The sequence below is a fragment of the Podarcis vaucheri genome (assembly GCF_965113315.1).
Source record: "Podarcis vaucheri genome assembly, chromosome: 5".
NCBI classification, from domain to species: domain Eukaryota; kingdom Metazoa; phylum Chordata; class Lepidosauria; order Squamata; family Lacertidae; genus Podarcis; species Podarcis vaucheri.
Window position 1 is genome coordinate 43,896,772 of NC_138763.1, and position 19,992 is coordinate 43,916,763.

At 48.5% G+C, this 19,992-nt stretch overlaps 1 protein-coding gene across 3 annotated transcripts; it reads left to right on the top strand.

The window, feature by feature from the left end:
- The first annotated feature begins 1,250 nt into the window (after positions 1–1,250).
- On the top strand, positions 1,251–19,884 carry PYROXD2 (pyridine nucleotide-disulphide oxidoreductase domain 2). 3 transcript variants are annotated; one of them, XM_082224986.1, is made up of 16 exons: positions 1,251–1,436; positions 2,271–2,290; positions 2,504–2,597; positions 2,692–2,765; positions 4,965–5,120; positions 6,272–6,425; positions 7,424–7,485; positions 7,622–7,719; positions 8,939–9,080; positions 9,872–10,006; positions 11,573–11,645; positions 13,692–13,848; positions 15,425–15,579; positions 16,062–16,168; positions 16,425–16,545; positions 17,937–19,884. In XM_082224986.1, exons 1-16 carry the CDS (start codon positions 1,295–1,297, stop codon positions 18,005–18,007), a joined length of 1,761 nt encoding a protein of 586 aa, XP_082081112.1. In that variant the 5' UTR covers positions 1,251–1,294; the 3' UTR covers positions 18,008–19,884. The 3 variants fall into 3 exon arrangements, with proteins under 3 accessions (XP_082081112.1, XP_082081113.1, XP_082081114.1); XM_082224987.1 differs by lacking the exon at positions 4,965–5,120; XM_082224988.1 differs by lacking the exons at positions 15,425–15,579; positions 16,062–16,168; positions 16,425–16,545; positions 17,937–19,884 and adding an exon at positions 15,152–15,383.
- The last annotated feature ends 108 nt before the right edge of the window (positions 19,885–19,992 follow it).

Genomic DNA, 19,992 nt, shown 5'->3' on the forward strand with positions numbered 1-19,992 from the left:
CTTTAAACGCTTGACTGGAAACCCTTCTCATCTCGGCTGCCTGCCTGCGTTGGCATTCAGCAAGGGGAAAATACTCTGCAGTGCTCTGAGCACAGTTGCTTGATTTGGTTTAAAGTCTTGAGTCACTTTTCCAATATCATACTTGAGCTCAAAGTGCACCATAACATTTTAAAAGTAAAATATGTCAATCTATATCCACATCAGCATAATACCCAAACACAATAGATGAAACCTGCAAAAACAGTAAACAATTCAATACACAATATAGTTCCATATGCTTAAGTTCCTCTGGGGGCTTTTATTTAGAAGGCGGGGTATAAATAAAATAATTCTAAACTTAATGTATCAGAAAAAATATATTTATATTATTTGTATTACACTTATATCTCACGTTTCCTACAAGGTGGACAAAGTGGTATGCAGGATTCTCTCCATTTTATCCTCACAACAACCCTGGGAGGTGGGTCAGGCTGAGAGATTGTGACTTATCCCAGGTCACCCAGCAAGCTTCATGGCTGAATAGGGATTTGTCTCCCAGGTCCTAGCCCAAGACACCAATAAGTAAGCCTGACCGGCGATGACAGTGGTTTACCCCTGAGTAAACATGCATAGAATTTCACTGTTGAGTCTGACTGACTGCTGCTCCCTGCCTGGAAATAAGAAATCTAACAACACAAAACACTGTGGCCAAGCCAAGGAAGCCTTGGTGTCTTTGTAGGTGGATCTCACGCCTATCTTTTTTTAACCGAGGGTCGTTTTGAGTCGCCTCTTGCAGCCCAGACACAGATTTAACGCCTCGGTGAGCGCCAGGTTAGCTTTCCTCATGCTTCAAGCTGATCATTGACGTTGACAAGTTCTAAGGCTGACTCTTGATCAAGACAAATAGGCAGCTCGCCTGGAGCCGCATTAGCGAGGCTTTGCTTGTCTCGTCCCTGGCTGAGGAGCTGCTTTGCGCGCTCATGTCGCAGCTCGGGCCCTCTTGCACTTACAGTTCAGTACTCCCCACAACTCTTTCCATATGTCTCTTTGGCCAGATAAGGGCCCCTCTTCGTGCATCGGATGAAGGCAGCTGCAACTTGCAGCCCAGGAAAGCACATGTGTCCCCCAATAAACTTAACGCGCGCCTTCTCTCTTCTCCTTCCTCCTTTCCCTGCGGACCTTTGCATTTGGGGCGGTTCACTGCCCTCCCTCTTCCTCTCGGCCCCTCCTTCCTTGCAAGCTCCCCGCCCCACGCCCCTTCTCCCTGGGACTGGACTGGAAGCGCCAGGCGAATGGCAAAGTCCTTCCAGGCGTCATGATGGCCGCGAGGCCCCGTCGGTGGCTGCGCGCTGCTGCTGCTGCTGCTCTCCTGAGGATCCCGGGGGGCTGCAGAGGATGCCACGTCGGGGCTGCTGCCTCCCTGAAGCGGGAGTACGACGCCGTCGTGATAGGGGCAGGTGGGTGGCTCTGGCAGAAAAAGCAAGGGCCCGGCGTCCAGGCGGGAAACATAAAAGTGGGGGGGTCACTCCGTGCCCCCCCCCGAACAAGATGCCCAGGGCGGTCTAGCAGGGGGGCCCGTGCTAATGAATGCTTCCCACGAGGAAGAGGAAAGCAGGAGAAGAATTGCGAGTAAGTGGGCAAAGAATGGTCTTAGGCTGGAAAAGAGCAGAAGGTTGGTTTTGAAAGACGATTGGCCAAATATAGAGAGGAAAAGACTTGTTCGAAGCATCTAGCTCATCCTCCACAGTCGAGGCAGTCTGCTGGATGGGCCACTGACCTGATGCCTCAGGTTATCTATCTATCTATCATCTATCTATCTATCTATCTATCAATCATCTATCTATATTGCCTTTATATCCCACCTTTTTCTCCAAGGAGCTCAAGGTGGCATACATGGTTCTCCCCATCCACAACAACCCTGTGAGGTAGGATAGGCCAAGAGGCAGTGACCGACCCAAGGCGAGCTTCATAGCCAAGTGGGGCTTTCAACCTTGGTGCCTTAGGTCTGGGTCCAGCAGGACATACTGGCTTACTGGTTTGGTGGTGCTATGCAAAGGGAGGATGCTTTAAACTGGAGGAAGGGTGGCTGGGATTGCCCATTTATTTGAGAGAAAGCTCCATTGAACTCAGCAGGGTTGACTTCCGAGTAAACATGCTTCACTTCAGACTGTGGGAGACAGTTTTGGAAAAGAACAACTTTAAAGAAGCCTTTAAAAAGAAGTGCATTGTGGCTACGTAAATTGTGGGAGGAGGAGGTGGCCCAAATCAAAGCTGCTCTTGTCTCTTTGCAGGACACAATGGACTGGTGGCTGTGAGTACTGAGAACTCCTGAGGGGACATGGCGTCAGGCCTTATGGGTCTCTGGGAAGAGATTGACTCAGAGGGAGGGGGCTGCTGGTCCCTACCTGGCTTGTCATCTGGGGAAGACCACCTTCTTGCCTGGTGATTGTTAAGTTCAGCAAAAGGCACGGGGTAAGCAGCTGGGACTTCTTCACGGCTAAGGGGATGCTCCTTGCATCTTCAGGCTGCCTACCTGCAGAAAGGTGGTTTGAAGACAGCTGTGCTGGAGAGAAGACACCTTGTGGGAGGTGCAGCAGTCACCGAGGAGATTATCCCAGGTAAGAGCTGTGCTTCCCGGGTGCTGCCCTCCAGCTTCTCCAGGCAGCATCCGACCGCTGCTCCTCAATGCACCTGACATGTCCTGTTCTACAGGGTTTCGCTTCTCCAGAGCCTCCTACCTGCTCAGTCTGCTGAGACCCCAGATTTACTCAGAGCTGGAGTTAAAGGTATGGGCTGTTTGCTTGTGCTGGTGGGGCAGGGTGAGCAATGACAGTGGGAATTGCTGGGTTCCTGCATGGTTTCTGGCCATTTTTGCTTGTCATTTTTTGGGCACCCCTGAAGCTAAACGCCTGCCAAATTCTCTTCCCTTCCTTCCAAAAACAAAAAGTTCTGATTTGCTGAACAGACCTTGTATCTTCCCAATTATCCAAAGTTACCATGTAACAAAGACCAGGGCAGTCTCTTTTCACTCTGCTTTTCCCCACTTTTTAATCTTTAGCCAGCAATTTCAATCCAGGAAGTCAGTCATAGTTCTACCATAGGCCCAGGGGCATAGGAAAGGGAGGGGGGGGCAGTCTGCCCCAGGTGCCATCATGGAGGGGGGTGACAAATTATCAAGGAACAATTACTGCCCTACTAGGGTGGTTCATAAAAAACTTTAAAAAAAATGCCTGCTCTGAAGGTCTTATCTTACTACACTAGGGATTAGTGTAGATTACTACATGCAGGAAATTAGTGAAATTTCATGCATATCAGTTAATATCTTGACCCTTCTCCATGAAAATAGCTGTTTACTTGGCCATTTTCCTATGTCGTGAAGGCTGAAATTTCAATTCACTGCAGCCATCCTACTGCCCTACCCTCCGCTGGGCTTCCCAGGTCCTGGAAAGTCGGCCTATGTGAAAATGAGACTAGGCTGAGTATATTAGGCCTTGCCTTCGCCTCGCCCCCTTGCACGCAGCCAATTTTTCTTGATTTTACTGCTGTGGTGTTTTTTTGTTTTTTGTTTTGGTAAACCACTTTGCAGGTTTTTTAACATAAATTTTATTAAATAAATAAACAATAAATATAAATAAAATAACACAAGCCAAAACACAATCCATCCTGTAGATTTAAGTATCTGTCTATAGTCGCCTACTTGTTACCAGAGGCCCAGAATCCACATTCCTTTGTAAGAAAACAAAACAAAACAACACAATGGGGGGGGGGACAAGAAATTTTCTGCCCCGGGTACCACCTGACCTTCCTACTCCTCTGCATAGGCCCAGCCCTGTAGAATCCTATGCCAGAGGCCTCTAGACTCATACTGAAAATTACTCTATTCTACTAGGATTCTGTGGACAATTAAAAATACATCTTTCTATAATAATTAATTCAATGATCTCTGGTTTTAAGTTTTGTACGTGTTGTTATATATCAATACTGTGGCAAACCACTTTGATATTTTAATGATCTTTTAATATATTTTTAAAAATAAGTTTCAAACTAATTTTTAAAAAAGTATAAACAAACAACAACAAAAACAATTCCAAATCCAAATATTGAGCTTACTCTGAACCTCCTGACTTTCCCCCAACCCCTCCATGGGTCCTAATGATCATATTTACAGCTGCATATCAGTATTTATCAAAAAAAAATCCTTCTAAATTATCCATATTTTCTGTTACTTTACAAGTGTGATTAAAATCCTGCTAATGTTTTAATTTGCTTAACAGTGGTCTTGTAAATAAATTATAAACTTTTCCCATTGTTTTTTAAAGGTCTTTTCTTCTTGATTTCTGAGCTTCCCTGTTAATTTTGCCATTTCAGCATAGTCCGTCAACTTGGTTTGCCATTCTTCTTTGGTCGGCGTTGTCTCTTACATCTTTTAATAAATTAATAAGCTTGGATGACTAAGCTACCAGGTTCATACACATTCTGACTGGAGGACCCCTGACACACAAGTTGTACAGTCTGAAATAGTTATTCTCCATCCCTCAGTCTTGGTATCCCATTTGTCATTGAGGTAGATAAATACTTATAATCTAAAGGCTGTCAGTTACTAGGTTTAGGTTGAGAAGGTGAGGTTTTTATTCATTTAGGTTGAGAGATGATATGGGGTACAAGCCTATCCATGTTTGTTCAGAAGCGAGTCCCACTACATTCAGGGCTCGCTTCTAGTTAGGTAGGTGCATGTGGGACTGCAGCCTTAATTGGCTGATGACACAGTGCATAAAATTCTGAATGATATGACCAATGGGCACAAATTCTAAGGCCAGTGTTCACAACTTGGTCTTGGTTGAGGCCCGTGGGCCTGTGACAGTGAAGCCTCTCCTAAAATCCAAGGACCCAGCGGTTTATATCTGTATCTGCCTCACCTCATGTGTGTGATAATTCAGCATGTTCTGTGTCCAGGCCTAGAGCCCATGCTGCCTTCTGTCTTCCAGAGACATGGTTTAAAGGTGCTTCCGCGTGACCCTTATTCTTACACACCGCTGCTGGAGGATGCTCGGGCTGGAAAAGCCCCCCGCTCACTGCTGCTGGGGAACAACATGGCTGACACACAGAGCCAGATCGCTCAGTTCTCTGTAAAGGATGCCCAGGTATTGTGGGGAAAACTTCCTCAGGTATGGAAGGGCAAGAAGCAGGCCCAGCCCAAGACATTTTGTTGCTGGAGGGGGGTGCAATGGGTATGAGTTCCTCGTGCGTAAACTGCCGCCTTTCTAGGCTTAATTGCCTTGGTTAAACCGTCCTGACTGCACAGCCCATCTCAGCGTGGCTGCCTCAGTCGCTATCAGAATCTGTCTGTGGGCATTTCTTAAACCTTTTCCAGCATAGAAGCTGTCTGACTCCCAGTCGCCTCCTCCTCTCACTGCGCGGGAGTCTTCTGCGCAGGGAGGGCGTGGGTAGTGGAGGACCTGTGCTCTCCTCACTGATGTCCAGAGAAGAATCCCGGAGCTCTCCCTCCGCTTCCCCCATTTGCCCCCCTTTATCCCTGGTGTTGCGCTGATTTCCTTCCTCCTGTACCGAGCTGCTTCTCCCCCTGGTGCTGGGTCCTTCACCTGCAGAGTCTGGGAGCCTCCCCTTCGCCTCTCGCTCTGATGTCAGTTCCCTGACAGGGGGGAATAGTCAAACACAGCCTCCCGCCCAGCCAAGTAATTTTTGCTCCTGAGGGGAAATCGCCCAAAGCATCCCTCTGGCAGTAAAAAATACAATAGTAATAATCATAGAAGTGGCTTGCTGGGTGGGCCAAAACCAATATGCTAGCTTCCCAGCAGGTGAGTTGCTGTCGCTTACCAAGATGGGGAGCGGGGAGGCTCAGCACATTGCAAACACACTGGCAGGAGTGTTGGATTGGCTTCGCCATTGTGTTTGCACCATGACATCCTCCCTTCAACTTCTTGTAACCCACCTGCTGGGAGACTATTGTAGCATCTCCACCCCACTTGGTGAGTTGCTTCTGAATATTAAAGTAAATAATTTGCTTTCATGACAGCTAAAATCAGCTGCCTTAGGTAGCTTCTTCATTCTGCCTAATGGTATCATCGGCCTGGGCAAAAGTGTTGAATGAGTCAGGGCCACGGGGCACAGGAAACTGGGCACAAAGACCTGCAGGGACTGACTGGGCCCCAAACACTCACGACTGGCCTGTGAGAAAACATTCCCTTGGCAAATGGAAGTTGTTGTCTTGGGAGAATCTCTGCTTGACATGGCTGATAGGACAGCACCCAGCAGTTTTCTTTTTCCTTTGTAGGCCTTTCCCAAGTATGAGGCGTTCATGAACCGCTTGGTGTCAGCCATAGACCCTCTTCTTGATACCTGCCCTTTGGATGTGGCTGGTTTCAGCCAGGGCTCCCTTCTTCAGAAGCTCAGAGCCTTACGAGGCTTACGGGCCCTGATCCGTGCAGGTAAAGGATGGAGGGGCTAGACCAACATTCTTGGGCTCAGGCTGGCCTTAAATCAAGAATGTGTGCCCACTGGATTTCCCCTCATGGGCCATTTTGTGTGTGTATGTGTGTGCAACTGAACCTCTGACCTAACTACTTAAACCGGGGTAGCTAACCTTGTTGGACACACATTTGGAAATCTAGGGAACTGTTATGGGCACCACAAAATACCCATTTCACAAAAGAGAAATTGGCAATGCTCAGCCTTCCCCTTCAAACACAAAACAAATGGAAAAATTGCACTCCCCAAACAACTAAATACGAGCCAAAACAGCAGGCCCCACCCCCCTCAAAAGTGTTTCCTAAATAAACAGCTGATGAAAGCAACACTCAGTTGTTTAAAAAAATAAAATTGGGAGGAGCAGGGAGATTGGCAGGCATCAGGGGGTGTCTGTAGCTCCTGTGGTGCTCGTGGGTGCCACATTGAAGACCCTAGATGTAGACGGTGTGTCAGAACCTCTATATGAGTTACCCTATGCTGGTGATGGGGCAACCTGTGGGCCCATAATCCCTGCCCATTGGTCATGGTGACTGGGCCTGATGGGAATTAGAGTTCAGTGATGTCTGAAGTTTAGCAGGTTTCTCAACCCTACCCTTCATTTATCTCTCTACCAGCCCTTTGTTGCTCTAAGCACAGGTTGTTTACAACCTGAACAACCCCCCAGGCAGTGTGCTTGGAGGGGCAATAGTGACAGAGGGCTACTGTTACTGAGGGTGAGGGCTTCTCAGAGACATCTGGTTCTCCACTGTGACAAAGGTGATGCTGAATTTGATAGACCATTTGTTTGTTCCAGCAAAGCTCATCCTTTGACTTGACTCTGTCGCTTGCCTGGCCAGCGGGAGAAGCAATGCTCACCTGGTTAAACCTTTCCTTAGGGATGGTCTGAGGTTCAGGGATGCTCTTTCACCTCTGGCTCTGTATTTGAACTACACCGGACCCCTGTTTTCCTTTTTGCCAGGCTTTACTCTGGGGAAACAGCTTCCGCAATATTATCAGGTTCTGACAGCCCCCATTTCCAAGGTAAAAACCACTGCATGACCCAGTCAGAATCCTCCTTCTCATCAGAATGGTTTCTGCTCCTTCTATAATCAATCGGCAGGTTCCTTTAGACGTTCCATACTGAGCCTGTTCCTGTTCCTCTTTCACCTTATTGCAGATCTTGGATTTGTGGTTTGAGTCAGAGCCCCTGAAAGCAACACTGGCAACAGATGCGGTGATAGGTGCCATGGCTGGTCCCCACACACCAGGCAGTGGGTAAGGTTCTGTTCAGGTGCACACAGCCTTTGGTTTTTGCCCATCCTGCCTCTGTGCACACCCTTCCCACTCCCTGTTTCAGGTCTGGCCCCAAAGCCTGTTGCTTATGTGAATACCCAGAGCAGAAGTGGGGGACCTGGGGCTCTCCAGATGTTGTTGGACTCCAGCTCCCATCAGTTCCAGCTGGTGTGGTCAGAGGTCGGGGATGAAGGGAGCTGTGGTCCAGCCACATCTGAAGAGCCTCAGGTTCCCCATCCCTTGTCCACCAGAGCCATCAGAGGTCTGCAGATGGGCAGTGCTCAACACAAGCAGAGATGAGTTATTCCATACTTAAGAACTTCGTGGGCCAGGTTCAACTAACCAGTTGCACTAGCAGATGGCAGCACAATGGGACTCCCCACCTTCCCAGTGCTGTTGTGCCCAGGTCCTGCTTGTAGGATTCCCAAAGGCATTGGGGTTGCTGGGCTAGATGGGCCAGTGGTCTGGTCTAGCCTAGCAGAGAGCCAGTGTGGTGTAGTGGTTAAGAGCGGTACTCTCGTAATCTGGGGAACCGGGTTCGATTCCCCGCTCCTCCACATGCAGCTGCTGGGTGACCTTGGGCCAGTCACACTTCTTTGAAGTCTCTCAGCCCCACTCACCTCACAGAGTGTTTGTTGTGGGGGAGGAAGGGAAAGGAGAATGTTAGCCGCTTTGAGACTCCTTAGGGTAGTGATAAAGCGGGATATCAAATCCAAACTCTTCTTCTTCTTCAGGTGCTTCTTGCACTCTTACCTTATGTTCCCTCCCTGCTCCCTCACCTTCCCATCAGCTGTGGCTGATCAGGAGAACCACCCCCTCTCTGGGAGGAGAGAGGAGATAGTTCCATCAGACAAGCAGAAATGCTTGCGCTGACAGAGCGATCTCCTTAGCGCTGCATTGAATTCCACCCCAGGCTTTTAATTTTTTTGTCGGTCCTTCGGGACTGAAAATGTAGAGCATTAAATATTGTAATAAATAAAGCCATTAATGATAACAACGTGCACGAAGGGGAAAGTGCCGTGCATTGTAACAGAGCCCTGCTTAGATGAATGCAAGCAGGAGGTAAAGAAAGTTGAGATGGCGCCAAGCCTGTCAAGCGCTCCTGGCCAGCTTCGGCCGGGGAGATGTTGCGTCTTTTGCCATGCTCTGGGAGCTCGGAGCCCTGCCCGTGGCAGCCCCTAACTCTTGGTCTTTCTCGTAGGTATGTGCTGCTGCACCATGTGATGGGTGAGCTGGAGGGGCGCCAGGGGGCCTGGGGCTATGTGGCTGGGGGCATGGGAGCGCTATCCCAGGCCCTGGCCAATGCTGCAACTGCACTCGGGGCTGAGATCTTCACGGAGAAGGTGGGTGGATCCCGTGAAGGGCAAGCAGTGCAGTGCGAGGGATACTGACATAATGGGATGGCACAGGGGAAAGAAGTTATCCTGGCACAATTCCCAGAGGGGTAGCTGTGTTCGTCTGTGTGGCAGCAAAAACAACCAAGAGTCTTGTGTCACCTTAAAGATGAACAAGTTTGGCAAAGGCTTTTCTGGACCAGAGTCCACTTTATCAGATGTACAAAGCCTAATCCTCAGTTGCAGTGACATACATATTTACAAATGAAGGCAAGAGCCTTGAAAGCAGCGAGGCCAGAGGGAAATTAAAAGCAGAAAAAGTGCAGGCAGAAGCAATGCAATTATAGCCAGAATGCACAGAGAGTCAATGCAGTGCCCGTTTGCAAATGCAGTGAGAGGTGACAAAACTCGGCAAAGCTGAGTTAATTAACGTCTGTAGCGGGACAGGAAATCATTGTCTCTATTCAGACCCAAATGGATAGAGGTGAACCTCTCCGTGAATTCAGCAGACTCTGGTCCACAAAACGCCCTGGTGATTTTCCTGGAGCAGTGAATGCAATCGCTTGGTGCCAATGGGATGCCACGTTTGGCATGCAGCAGAAGACAGAGGCAAAATGACACCCTCCAAAATGACAGTGATGTTGGCATCCCTGGAGATTTTGGTGGGGAGGATGAGAAGCTGAAGCCAGGGTCCTTCCTACCCCTGCTGGTATCTTGTTGATATGGGGCAGGTGAGAATTAGCTTTCTCCACGGACGCATTTATACTCTCGGTTACTTCTCCCTCTTCTCAACCCTGCAGGCTGTTGCCCAGATTCTTCTGAGCTCAGATGGGAAGGCGCAAGGTGTTTGCCTCCGGGACGGAACAGAAGTGAAGAGCCGTCTGGTCCTGTCGAATGCATCTCCGCAGCTCACCTTTCTGGAATTGACTCCTCAGGTGAGTCCTCCTCCTTGGCATAGCATGGGAAGCCTTGGGGGGATTCTCCAGACTTTTCCACTAGCCTTGCTTTTTCCTCTCAAGCAGCAGGATGCCCAGAGCTTGCAAAGGGACAATACCAGTTTATTACAGATACCCTAGAAGAGTGGGGAGCAGAGGCACCCCCTTTAAGGCTGAGCCCTCACCTAGGAATGATCGAGCAAAATATGCTGCTGTTCTGGTCCAGGTTAACTGTGAAAGCCCAGTTTCTGCAGCTCCGTAGCCAGTTGCACTGTCTTGCTTTCTGTACCTGCAAACCAGAGTGTTGCTGTGAAAGGAGGAACTGAGCTGACCAGAGACTGAAAGCATGGAGAGAGAGGGAGGGAGAGCTGAGGATGAGAGTGAAGAAGCTGAGCCCCAAACAGTGTGCTTCTAGTTTCTCCTACTCTTCCATTATATCAATGAACTATGCATTTTCAGTACAGCTGGAAACCCTCTCAAATTTAATGTTTACTCTAATATTGGACCACTTTGAGCCACCCTACCTTAAAAACACTTCAGGACTCTTTGGTCTGCTGTGTTCGGGATGGGGGGGAACTGTCTGGGAGTGCTGCCTTCATAGGTAGATTATTATTATTAGCTTTTGATGTTTTGGTGTGTTCCTTTATACTTCATTGGAAGCTGCCCATAGTGGCTGGGGCAACCCAGTCAGATGGGTGGGGTACAAAAAATGTATTATTATTATTGGTGGACTTGTAAAAGGGTAAAAAGTATTGGAAAATGATAAATAATGAATTGGAAAAAATGTTCAAAAGTACTTTTCCAAAAAAACCCCAATATATCTTCTGTTGGGGATAATTCAGACTGAAATTCCCAGGTGTCAAAAAAGGTTATTAATGTATGCTGCTACTGTGGTCCATGTTTTGTTAGCCCCAAAATGGAAAATGAGCAAGGTCCCAACCAAAGAAGAAGGGGAACTTAAATTGACAGAATATGTGCAGCTTGCAGACTTAACATATGGAATAGGAGAACAAGAATAACATACATTTAGAGAAGATTGGAAAGTGTTTATTTAATATATGGAAAATAACTGTGTACAGCTGAAAATGCTGGCAGCATTAAGATAAATTCAACAGTGTAGATAAGTTTTGATGGATGTAGTAATGGAATACTGAATGGTATAGTTTTTGTAAAATATGCAGGGATTTATGATATGCAAAATGAACCATGGAAAGCGAAAAAGGGAAGTCACTGATATCTTAAGGATGTAAAAATCAGTACTTTAGTACTTTAAATTGTAAAACAGAAAATTTAATAAAAAAATTATATAATGTGTGTGTGTGTGAAATGTTGAAATATATTATTTATTATTATTATTATTAGCATTGGAATCAGAGGCAATGATCTGGCTGCCTAGGATGCTAGGACAGCAACACCCCTTTGGGGGACTGATTACCAGCTGTTAAAGTGTGTGTGTGTGTGTGTGAGAGAGAGAGAGAGAGAGAGAGAGCAGTTTAACTTCCAGTTTTCTTCCAGATACCAAACTATATCCCAGGAGCTCATTCTGTGTCTGGCTCTTCTCTCTAGGAGCAGCTGCCCCCAGAATTTGTCCAGAGAATCTCCCAGTTTGACTCACGCTCTCCAGTCACCAAGATCAATGGTGAGTATTGCATGGAGGCAAAATGGGCCAGATGCTTACATGCAAAGGTTCTGCACTTCCACGATCCTGCAAACAGCAGGCAGGAGAAGAGTCACTCTGTGGATGAAGAACGTGAACATTTACACGTGGAAGAGAGCGGAAGTCTTTCAATGTCTTGCCCAAGGGAGGCCAGCAGCACCGTGTGTGGCCAGCAGAGGGAGCAGTAACACTACTAATGGGTGGTTTTTCAAGAAGGTTTCAAGGAGCAGGTTCATTCATTTCTATGTCTCTTCCCTCCACCTGCCCCCCCCAATCATGCTCAAAGCGGATAATAACAAAGAAAACAGGAATGCATTTCAAGCAAACACTACAAAAACAGTTTCATCACAACAGCAAAACAATAGCAAATGTAGTAACATTTTTTAAAAAATGTGTTTTGATACAATAAATATAACAAGATTGCTTAAACAACATGCAACATTCAATAGCAAACATAACAAGGGGGCATCAGTTTCACCTTAGTCCTAGAAACACCCCTTTCCCTGTCATTGCTCAGGGGCCCCCTTCCGCAGCACTTGCAAGGCTTCCAAGGGCAAGAAGGGTAGTGGTGGCTGGAAACATAATGATGTGGTCCAAGTCTTCCCAATAAAATGCCCAGGCTGGCTGCTGGGAGAATAGAGGGAAGAATTGAGGAAGCAAGACTCCAGGGCTCCTATTTTCTCTTTCGTAAGAGTCCTGGGTTCACCCTGCTCTCCCCTCCCCATGAATGCAGCTTTCTCCTAAAACCTCTTAATAATCAAAGAAGTGGTTGGTAGCCATTTTTTCCTTCCCCGCCCCCTCCCCTGCTGTTTCCTTGCTGATAGTGTGTTGGTGGCAGAGGGGCATGTATCCCGCCAGGACGGAGGGACTGGGTGCTCCCCTTCTCACAGATGACTGGCCTGCCTGCTCTTTCCGGCTTTCCTGAAGACGCTGTTAATAAATCCAAATACCACTTGGCTATAAAATAACAATGAGTTCATGCAGCTGCACCCGGACGCACTCTAATAAATTAGGTGCAAAAAATGTGCTAAAAAGTGCACCACCTCCCTCTTGCACCAAAAGGCAAGCCACTCTGACACCACAGAGGGTGTTTGTGCTTTATTTGGAAATGGGGACATTGCTTTTAGAACTTGGAAGCAGGTCCACCACACAAATACGCAAGGAGGCAGAGCAGGGGTGGGGAATCGCAGGCCCTCAAGTGTCCTTGGGACTCTTCCCAGAACACACCCTCAGCCTGACTTTACATCCTTCTTGTTTTTGCCCAGCTGGAATGAAGGTCATGAGTGGCTGGGTCTCACTGGCACTGCACCTCGCAGAGTCCCAGGTGGCCTGAAAGCAAAGTAGTAATAATAATAATAATTTATTTTTTATACCCCGCCCATCTGGCTGGGTTTCCCCAGCCACTCTGGACAGCTCCCAACAGAATATTATAAACATGATAAAAGATCAAACATTAAAAACTTCCCTAAACAGGGCTGCTTTCAGATGTCTTCTAAAAGTCAGATACTTGTTTATTTCCTTGACATCTGGTGGGAGGGCGTTCCACAGGGCAGGCGCCACTACCAAGAAGGCCCTCTGCCTGGTTCCCTGTAACCTCACCTCTTGCAGTGAGGGAACCGCCAGAAGGCCCTTGGCGCAGGACCTCAGTGTCCGGGCTGAACGATGGGGTTGGAGAGACTCCTTCAGGTATACTGGGCCAAGACCATTTAGGTCAGCACCAGCACTTTGAATTGTGCTCAGAAACGTCCTGGGAGCCAATGTAGATCTTTCATGTCCGGTGTTATGTGGTCTCAGCAGCCACTCTCATTCACCAGTCTAGCTGCCGTATTCTGGATTAATTGTAGTTTCCAGGTCACCTTCAAAGGTAGCCCCACACAGAGCGCATTGCAGTAGTCCAAGTATTGAAAACGAGGGGGAAGAGGTGGGAGTTGTGGGGCTTAGCAGAAAAGACTTGGGCCTTGGGCCCCCTTTGCCCCTCCCCTGACATCCCCCCTGTCCAGCCTCATCCTCCGTTCCTTCTGTCCATAGTGGCTGTGGATCGGTTGCCTGATTTCCGAGCGGCCCCCAATGCCAGGGATGGCTGCCCCTTGCCCCATCACCAGTGCTCCATCCACCTCAACTGTGAAGACATACAGCTCTTGCACCAGGCCTTTGAGGACGCCTGCCAGGGGAGACCGTCAAGCAGGTATGGGTGGGAATGCTAATCCCTGCAAGGACTGACTGGCACAGGTGGGCAGGATGGGGAATCCTTTAGCTAAAATTGGCCCCATCCTAGCCAAGGAACAAGAACAGCTAAGGGAAAGAGTGTGCTTAAAACTGAGTTGCAAGGGGCTCTTGTCTCGTGTCAAACAGCTGTGAGTGGACCTTGGTTGTTGCTTTCTTACATCTGTAAATCCCTGCCAGGCAAGTCCCCTGAGTGACCCAGGACCTCATGTCCTGTTTCCTAACACTGCGCTTGTTTGCAAATCAGAAGAGCCCAGATTTGTCTCCCTCGTTGTTGCCAAAGCCCAAGCGGAGATCAGCTGTAAGAAGGGAGAGAAAATGTAAAAATTGCAGAGGAGAGCTGACCGCTGCAGAAACCCACATTGCTCACAGCAGCCTCGTTTTGGCATAGTTCCTAGTCTCAAGACCTTACCATGATACGATCCTGGTCTAATGAGATAAAACTCCTCTTCTCGAAAAACAAATGGATATTGTCAAGTTCTTCTCCAGCATATTTATAATCCTGTGTGTGCTTTGGGAAGCACTGTTTCCTACACACACAATTAGCTGTTTTAGACGCTGGAGTGTCTGCCAGCCATCTGCCCCAGGGACGAGCGCAGGGCAGTCACTTTCATTTAGATGCACCTCCTGCATCGCCAGCTTTTGGCAACCGTTCTGCTCTGCCTTCCATTGCAAACTCCCTGAAACAGCAAAAGGCTCTGCTAGGTGTCTGCACCACCACCCTGTGTCGCTCTGGTTATTATCATTTGTTCAGCCCTTTAAGAGCAGAATATAAATTACATTCCCTCTTGCAGTTCACCTTGGAGTTCAACCTCTTATAGTGTCCATTGTACAGAAAACAAATAAACATGCATGCATGCTCAGTTCCACTGAGCTTAATTCTACTTACTCCTAGACATATGTGCATAGAATTGCATCCTTGGGCTTTAAGCATCGTGTTCTTAACAGCATGTTAGATTAAGCTGGGAAATGGAAAGCTGCATCTTTCAGATTCAACACTCCCAAGCCCTGGGCCACATCTGTCACAAATACAGTACATGATTCCCTCCTCAACGTTTACTGTATTAGTTTATGGGAATAACCGTTGCTCAATAACTTTTTTTATTTTTGCAAGATCAGCACCAAGCAAGTAGGAAGTATGCAGCATTGTCCTGCATTGTTATCGCTCTACATACTACGGGTCTTTTCAATGAGTTATTTCCAGGCTTGTGGCCATCTTCTCTTCTAAATATGTGTCCCCCTTACATCCCCTTCTACTGCAACAGTGATGGTGGCCTTCCAGAAATTGCTAGACTCCAACTCCCATCATCTCCAGCCAGCATGGCCAGTTGTCAGGGTTGGTGGGAGAGTCCAGCAACATCCACAAGTTCCCCAGCCCTCCATTACGCGATACCTGCAGGTCCACGGCCAGAATAGAGTCACTGCTTGAAGCCTTGCTGGTGCTAGATGAAAAGTTCAGTAGGGCTGAAGCAACTGCACTGAGGTTCTTCTGGACTTGACCCCAAGGGTTCCTGCTTGGCCTCTCTCTGCCGTTCCAGGCCCATGATTGAACTGTGCATCCCGTCTGCCCTGGACCCCACACTGGCTCCGCCGGGCTGCCATGTGGTCTCTCTCTTCACTCAGTACACCCCCTACACACTGGCCGGAGGGAAGCAATGGGACGACCGTGAGCGTGAGGACTATGCTGACCGAGGTACAGCCATTGCACAGAGGACTGGCAGGAGCAATGGTGGTTTTGCGCTGCCTCTCAAGAAAGGGGAGAATTTTCCAGTCTTGGGAAGGCTTACCACCACCCTAAACCTTATCCATTGGGCCATGTCTCCCATTTGCACACCCTTCTATCCTATGCTTCGCACCCCTTCTCTTTGGGGAGAGAACTCTCCTGCTTAAAACTGTGTAGCACAATCTTCTCTTGGTCTAGATGTTGCCCACTGGTCTCCCATGAGTCTCAGGGGTGGCTGGAGACCAACGTCCAGGGTCAGCTGAGAAGGGATTTCTCCATGGTGCCTAAGTGTGATTGTCTAGTCTTGGTGACTCTTGGGTGCTGAAATTCCAGTTGAATCCCTGTCAGAAAACCAGGTTTTTTGGGGTGGGGGTGGATCCTGGGTGACTAATACTTAGCCTTCCTTCAGGCAACTCTCAGTCTTTCCCATGTGGCATCTCTTCCCCTTGTAGTCTTTGATTGTGTTGAAGCCTATGCCCCTGGGTTCAAGGCCTCTGTCGTCGGCAGGGATGTCCTGACGCCTCCAGACCTTGAGCGGATCTTTGGCCTACCTGGTGGGGTATGTATTGGCTGAGCATCTCTGCCCATAGACTCTCCTGCCCAGCCTTGCCTTGCCATGCCCTTCCAGGGCAACCTCCCCAAATTGACTGATATGGCTTAGATGTTGCAGATGAGTTTTAACACCCACACAGACGTCTGCCCCAGCTGCCTCCCATCTCCCAGCCTCCACTTCTCGACTCCCTTTGTACTGGGAAGCAGAGACAGAGCACTGCTGCTTCCCAGCTACCTTGTCTGATGCTGCCTCTGGTTTTCAGAACATATTCCATGGAGCGATGTCTCTGGACCAGCTGTATTTTGCCCGGCCAGTGCCTTCCTATTCCAGCTACCAATCTCCAGTGGAAGGCCTCTACCTCTGTGGAAGTGGCGCCCATCCCGGTATGTATCTGGCAGGGGCAGCGCAAGGCCAGACGAGGTGTGTCTGTGCTGCTGCTGCAACAACGAGGGAAAGAGCCTGGCCTCGGTGGGAAGGGGGTGGCTCGAGAGGACCAGGGAGGAGGGGGGGCATCTGGTTGCGTTCCTGGTCCACCTTTTCCTAAAAGCCCACTGGATGCAGCATCGCTGTGGGGTGAGTTTGCCATGCTCCTCTAAGGTGTCTCTAGAGCTGGGTCTCAGGCTGTGCCTCTGGGGAGAGGAGCAGAAGACCTTCTTTGCCCAAGGACAAAAGAGAGAGGGCACTCCATGGATGCCCCACCCTGCAGTGGGTGGAAATGATGAGGTTTTTTTACTCTTAAAGATCCTGCCTGTGAATGTAAGCCTGCTTGTTTAATTTTTCAATGTACAGTGGTACCTCAGGTTATATACACTTCAGGTTACATACGCTTCAGGTTACAGACTCCGCTAACCCAGAAATAGTGCTTCAGGTTAAGAACTTTGCTTCAGGATGAGAACAGAAATCGTGCTCGAATGGCGCGGCAGCAGCAGGAGGCCCCATTAGCTAAAGTGGTGCTTCAGGTTAAGAACAGTTTCAGGTTAAGTATGGACCTCCGGAACGAATTAAGTACTTAACCTGAGGTACCACTGTATTTCTTTACATTTCAGTTTTGCCTTTTGCCCCGCCCACTTCATCTTTTTGCCCCGCCCACTCTTGGAATGTGACCCTCCTCAGAAGGTTGGGCTTATAGAGGTTTCCCACCCCTGCTGTAAAGGGCAGACACTTGTGTGTGCTGACCTTTCCCCCTGTGCTGCAAATCCCAATGAAACTCCTCCTCTCCTCTCTTTACTTCACCTCAAGGAGAAGGGGTTTTTCACTGTGACGGGAGAAAGGGTAAACACCACTGAACCTCTCCCCCATAGCTTCTGTTTAAAACAAAACAAGCAAAATTCAACATGTACATCAAATGCAAGCACACATTTTATGTGCTGTGTCACTGGCTTTGGCTTGGGTCTGCCTGGGATAGGTAGAGCTTTTGGTGTCTGGAAGGATAAATGGAGACATTCCCTGCCTTGTCTTCTGCCTCCTCCCTCCTGGCTAATGCTGACTGGAGACTGGATTGTGAATCTTCTCTGTGGGACATTCTTAGGTTGTTTGAATGCTTTCTTACGATGCAGCTCAGAAGGGGAACGAAAGGAGGTGCTCTCCCTTCTCTGGGTTCTTGCTGTGAGGAATTTTAGTCCCTTCCCATTCCTGCCCTGCTAGGGGGTGAGTGAACTGGGTTCAAGGATTCCCAGTGGCAAATACCCACAAGAGTTCTACCATTTGGCTTGTTGGCTGTGGACCTGGTTAAGCTGCCCACCCTATTCTTGCAACATCTCCCTTTTCTTCTCAGGAGGAGGTGTCATGGGAGCATCAGGGCGGAATGCGGCTAGAATGGCTCTGGAGGATTTTAAGAAGCTGTGACCTCCCCAGTAGGACCCTTGAGCTGCCCTGGCTCAGGAAAAGGGATGGACGGGAAGCCACTCTGTTGCATTCTGTCTCTGGGCCCAGTGCTAGAGAGAGATCTCCAGTCTTTTGCTCTGGGCATTGCACAGCTATGGAGCAGGAGGTGGGCACTGCTCTTGCAGATAGATGGACACAAGTGTGCCACAAGTGTGTTTGCAAAATGCTCTTGCTACCATTACCTCTCCCAGCTTTATAAATCAGCTAATGTGCGCTCCTCCTAAATGCTCCTATTGTACCCAAGGCTGCAGTTTCTTGCAAAGGCTCCGGTTTCTGCTTCCTTCCTCCTTGGGCTGGTTGGGAGATGCATCCTGTGGTTCCTGCTACAGGAAAAAGGGTAAAGTTTAGAGTCCTGGGTGAGGCTGGCTCCTGAGTAGAGACTGGGTATTTTAGTAGAATAGGGACCCACTGGGTTAAAATGCCCTGCAACAGCAGCAGCATTTATTCTGAAAGCCCGTCTCTGCTGCCAAACTTAGGAAATAGGAGTCTGCCTTTGAGAGTCTGACCATTGGGTCCATCTAACTCAGGAGTGTCTGCACCGATTGGCTGTAGCTCTCCAGGGTTTCAGGCAGGGATGCTCTCCAAGCTCTGCCTGGAGATGCCAGGGATTGAACCTAGGACCTTTTGCATGCAGTCATATGCTCTGCCGCTGAGCTTACATCCCTTCCACCCCAACTTACAAGACAGCATCTTGGCTTCGGTTCCTTAATGCGCTAAAACACAGACATTCTGCAAACGTGGCTCCAAACACTGAACAAACTGTCCTGAGAGACAGCTTAAGATCTACACATCTCTGGAAGCTCAGTGTTTCATGCCACCCTAATCTCAGAGCGGTGCAGGATTCCAGAGTTTCCAGGGTTTGTGTTTCCTTTGGAAATGAGGCACAGCAGAGACTGTGGTGTCTTTATGATATATGGCACATATACAACCTGAGCCTGTGATAGAGGAGTTCCCAGCATCAACACCCCAAGAAGGTCTTGTTTTTCCTCATAGCCACAGCCTTGGCATCCAGCAGAAATCAATCATTGCTCTGCTTCTCTCCCCTTCCAGCTTGCTGCTTTGCTTCTAGTTCACATCACTACAACTCTCTGCCCTCCACTCTGCCTTTGTCCTTCTAAGTACCCACCACCCACTTGCACAGAACCCCTTTTCTTTGTTCCCCATAATGGCCCATTGCCCATGCTATTGCCTCAACAGGAAGCTAGCCTGGCTTATGTTTTAACACTTGCTGGGTCCAGGGGTTAGGAGTGTTCTAGCATATAGCCTATTCCCCACCCCCAATTCATAACACAAGAAACAAGGCCAAGTTGTTACAGTGCTGCCTTAGCTAAGGGGCAAGGAGAGTCGGCTGCTGTTCATGTCTGTTGACCTTGTGCTCCCTATCCAAAGCCGGACATGCCTGGCTGAGCCCCAGTCCAAAAGAGCCATATTTCTCACTAGCAAAGAGCAGCTGCTTGCAAACACCTCTCTGCATTCGGACTGCAAATCCAGCTTAGGAAGTGGCTGGTAGCCAGCTGTCCTCTCTGGCAAGAGCCACTGTTGGGTTTTGTGCCCGAGGCAGCCTGAGGATCACACGATTCAGTTGCACTGGCTTTCATCCAGTTCCATCCCATTGAAATCAATGGGGATAAATCAGCTTAAATCTAAATACTCTGCTTTAATTGGCGGATGGAACCTAGCCAAAGTGTGTTGACACAATAAGGAAAAATCAATAGCTAACTTTCCTCCCTAGCTATGATGGATTGATTTCATGTGAAGAAATGATTGTAAAATCATTGCCAATGGTACACTTAGAAAATATATGTCCAAAGATTAAAGAGTTTTTAAAAGACTGAGAACCCAATCTTCCTTTGTAATAATCTTTCTCACTTTTGGGGGGTGGGGGAGGGGGGGAACTCTGCCACTGACCCCTGGGATGAGAAAGGCAGCCAAAATGCAACATCTTT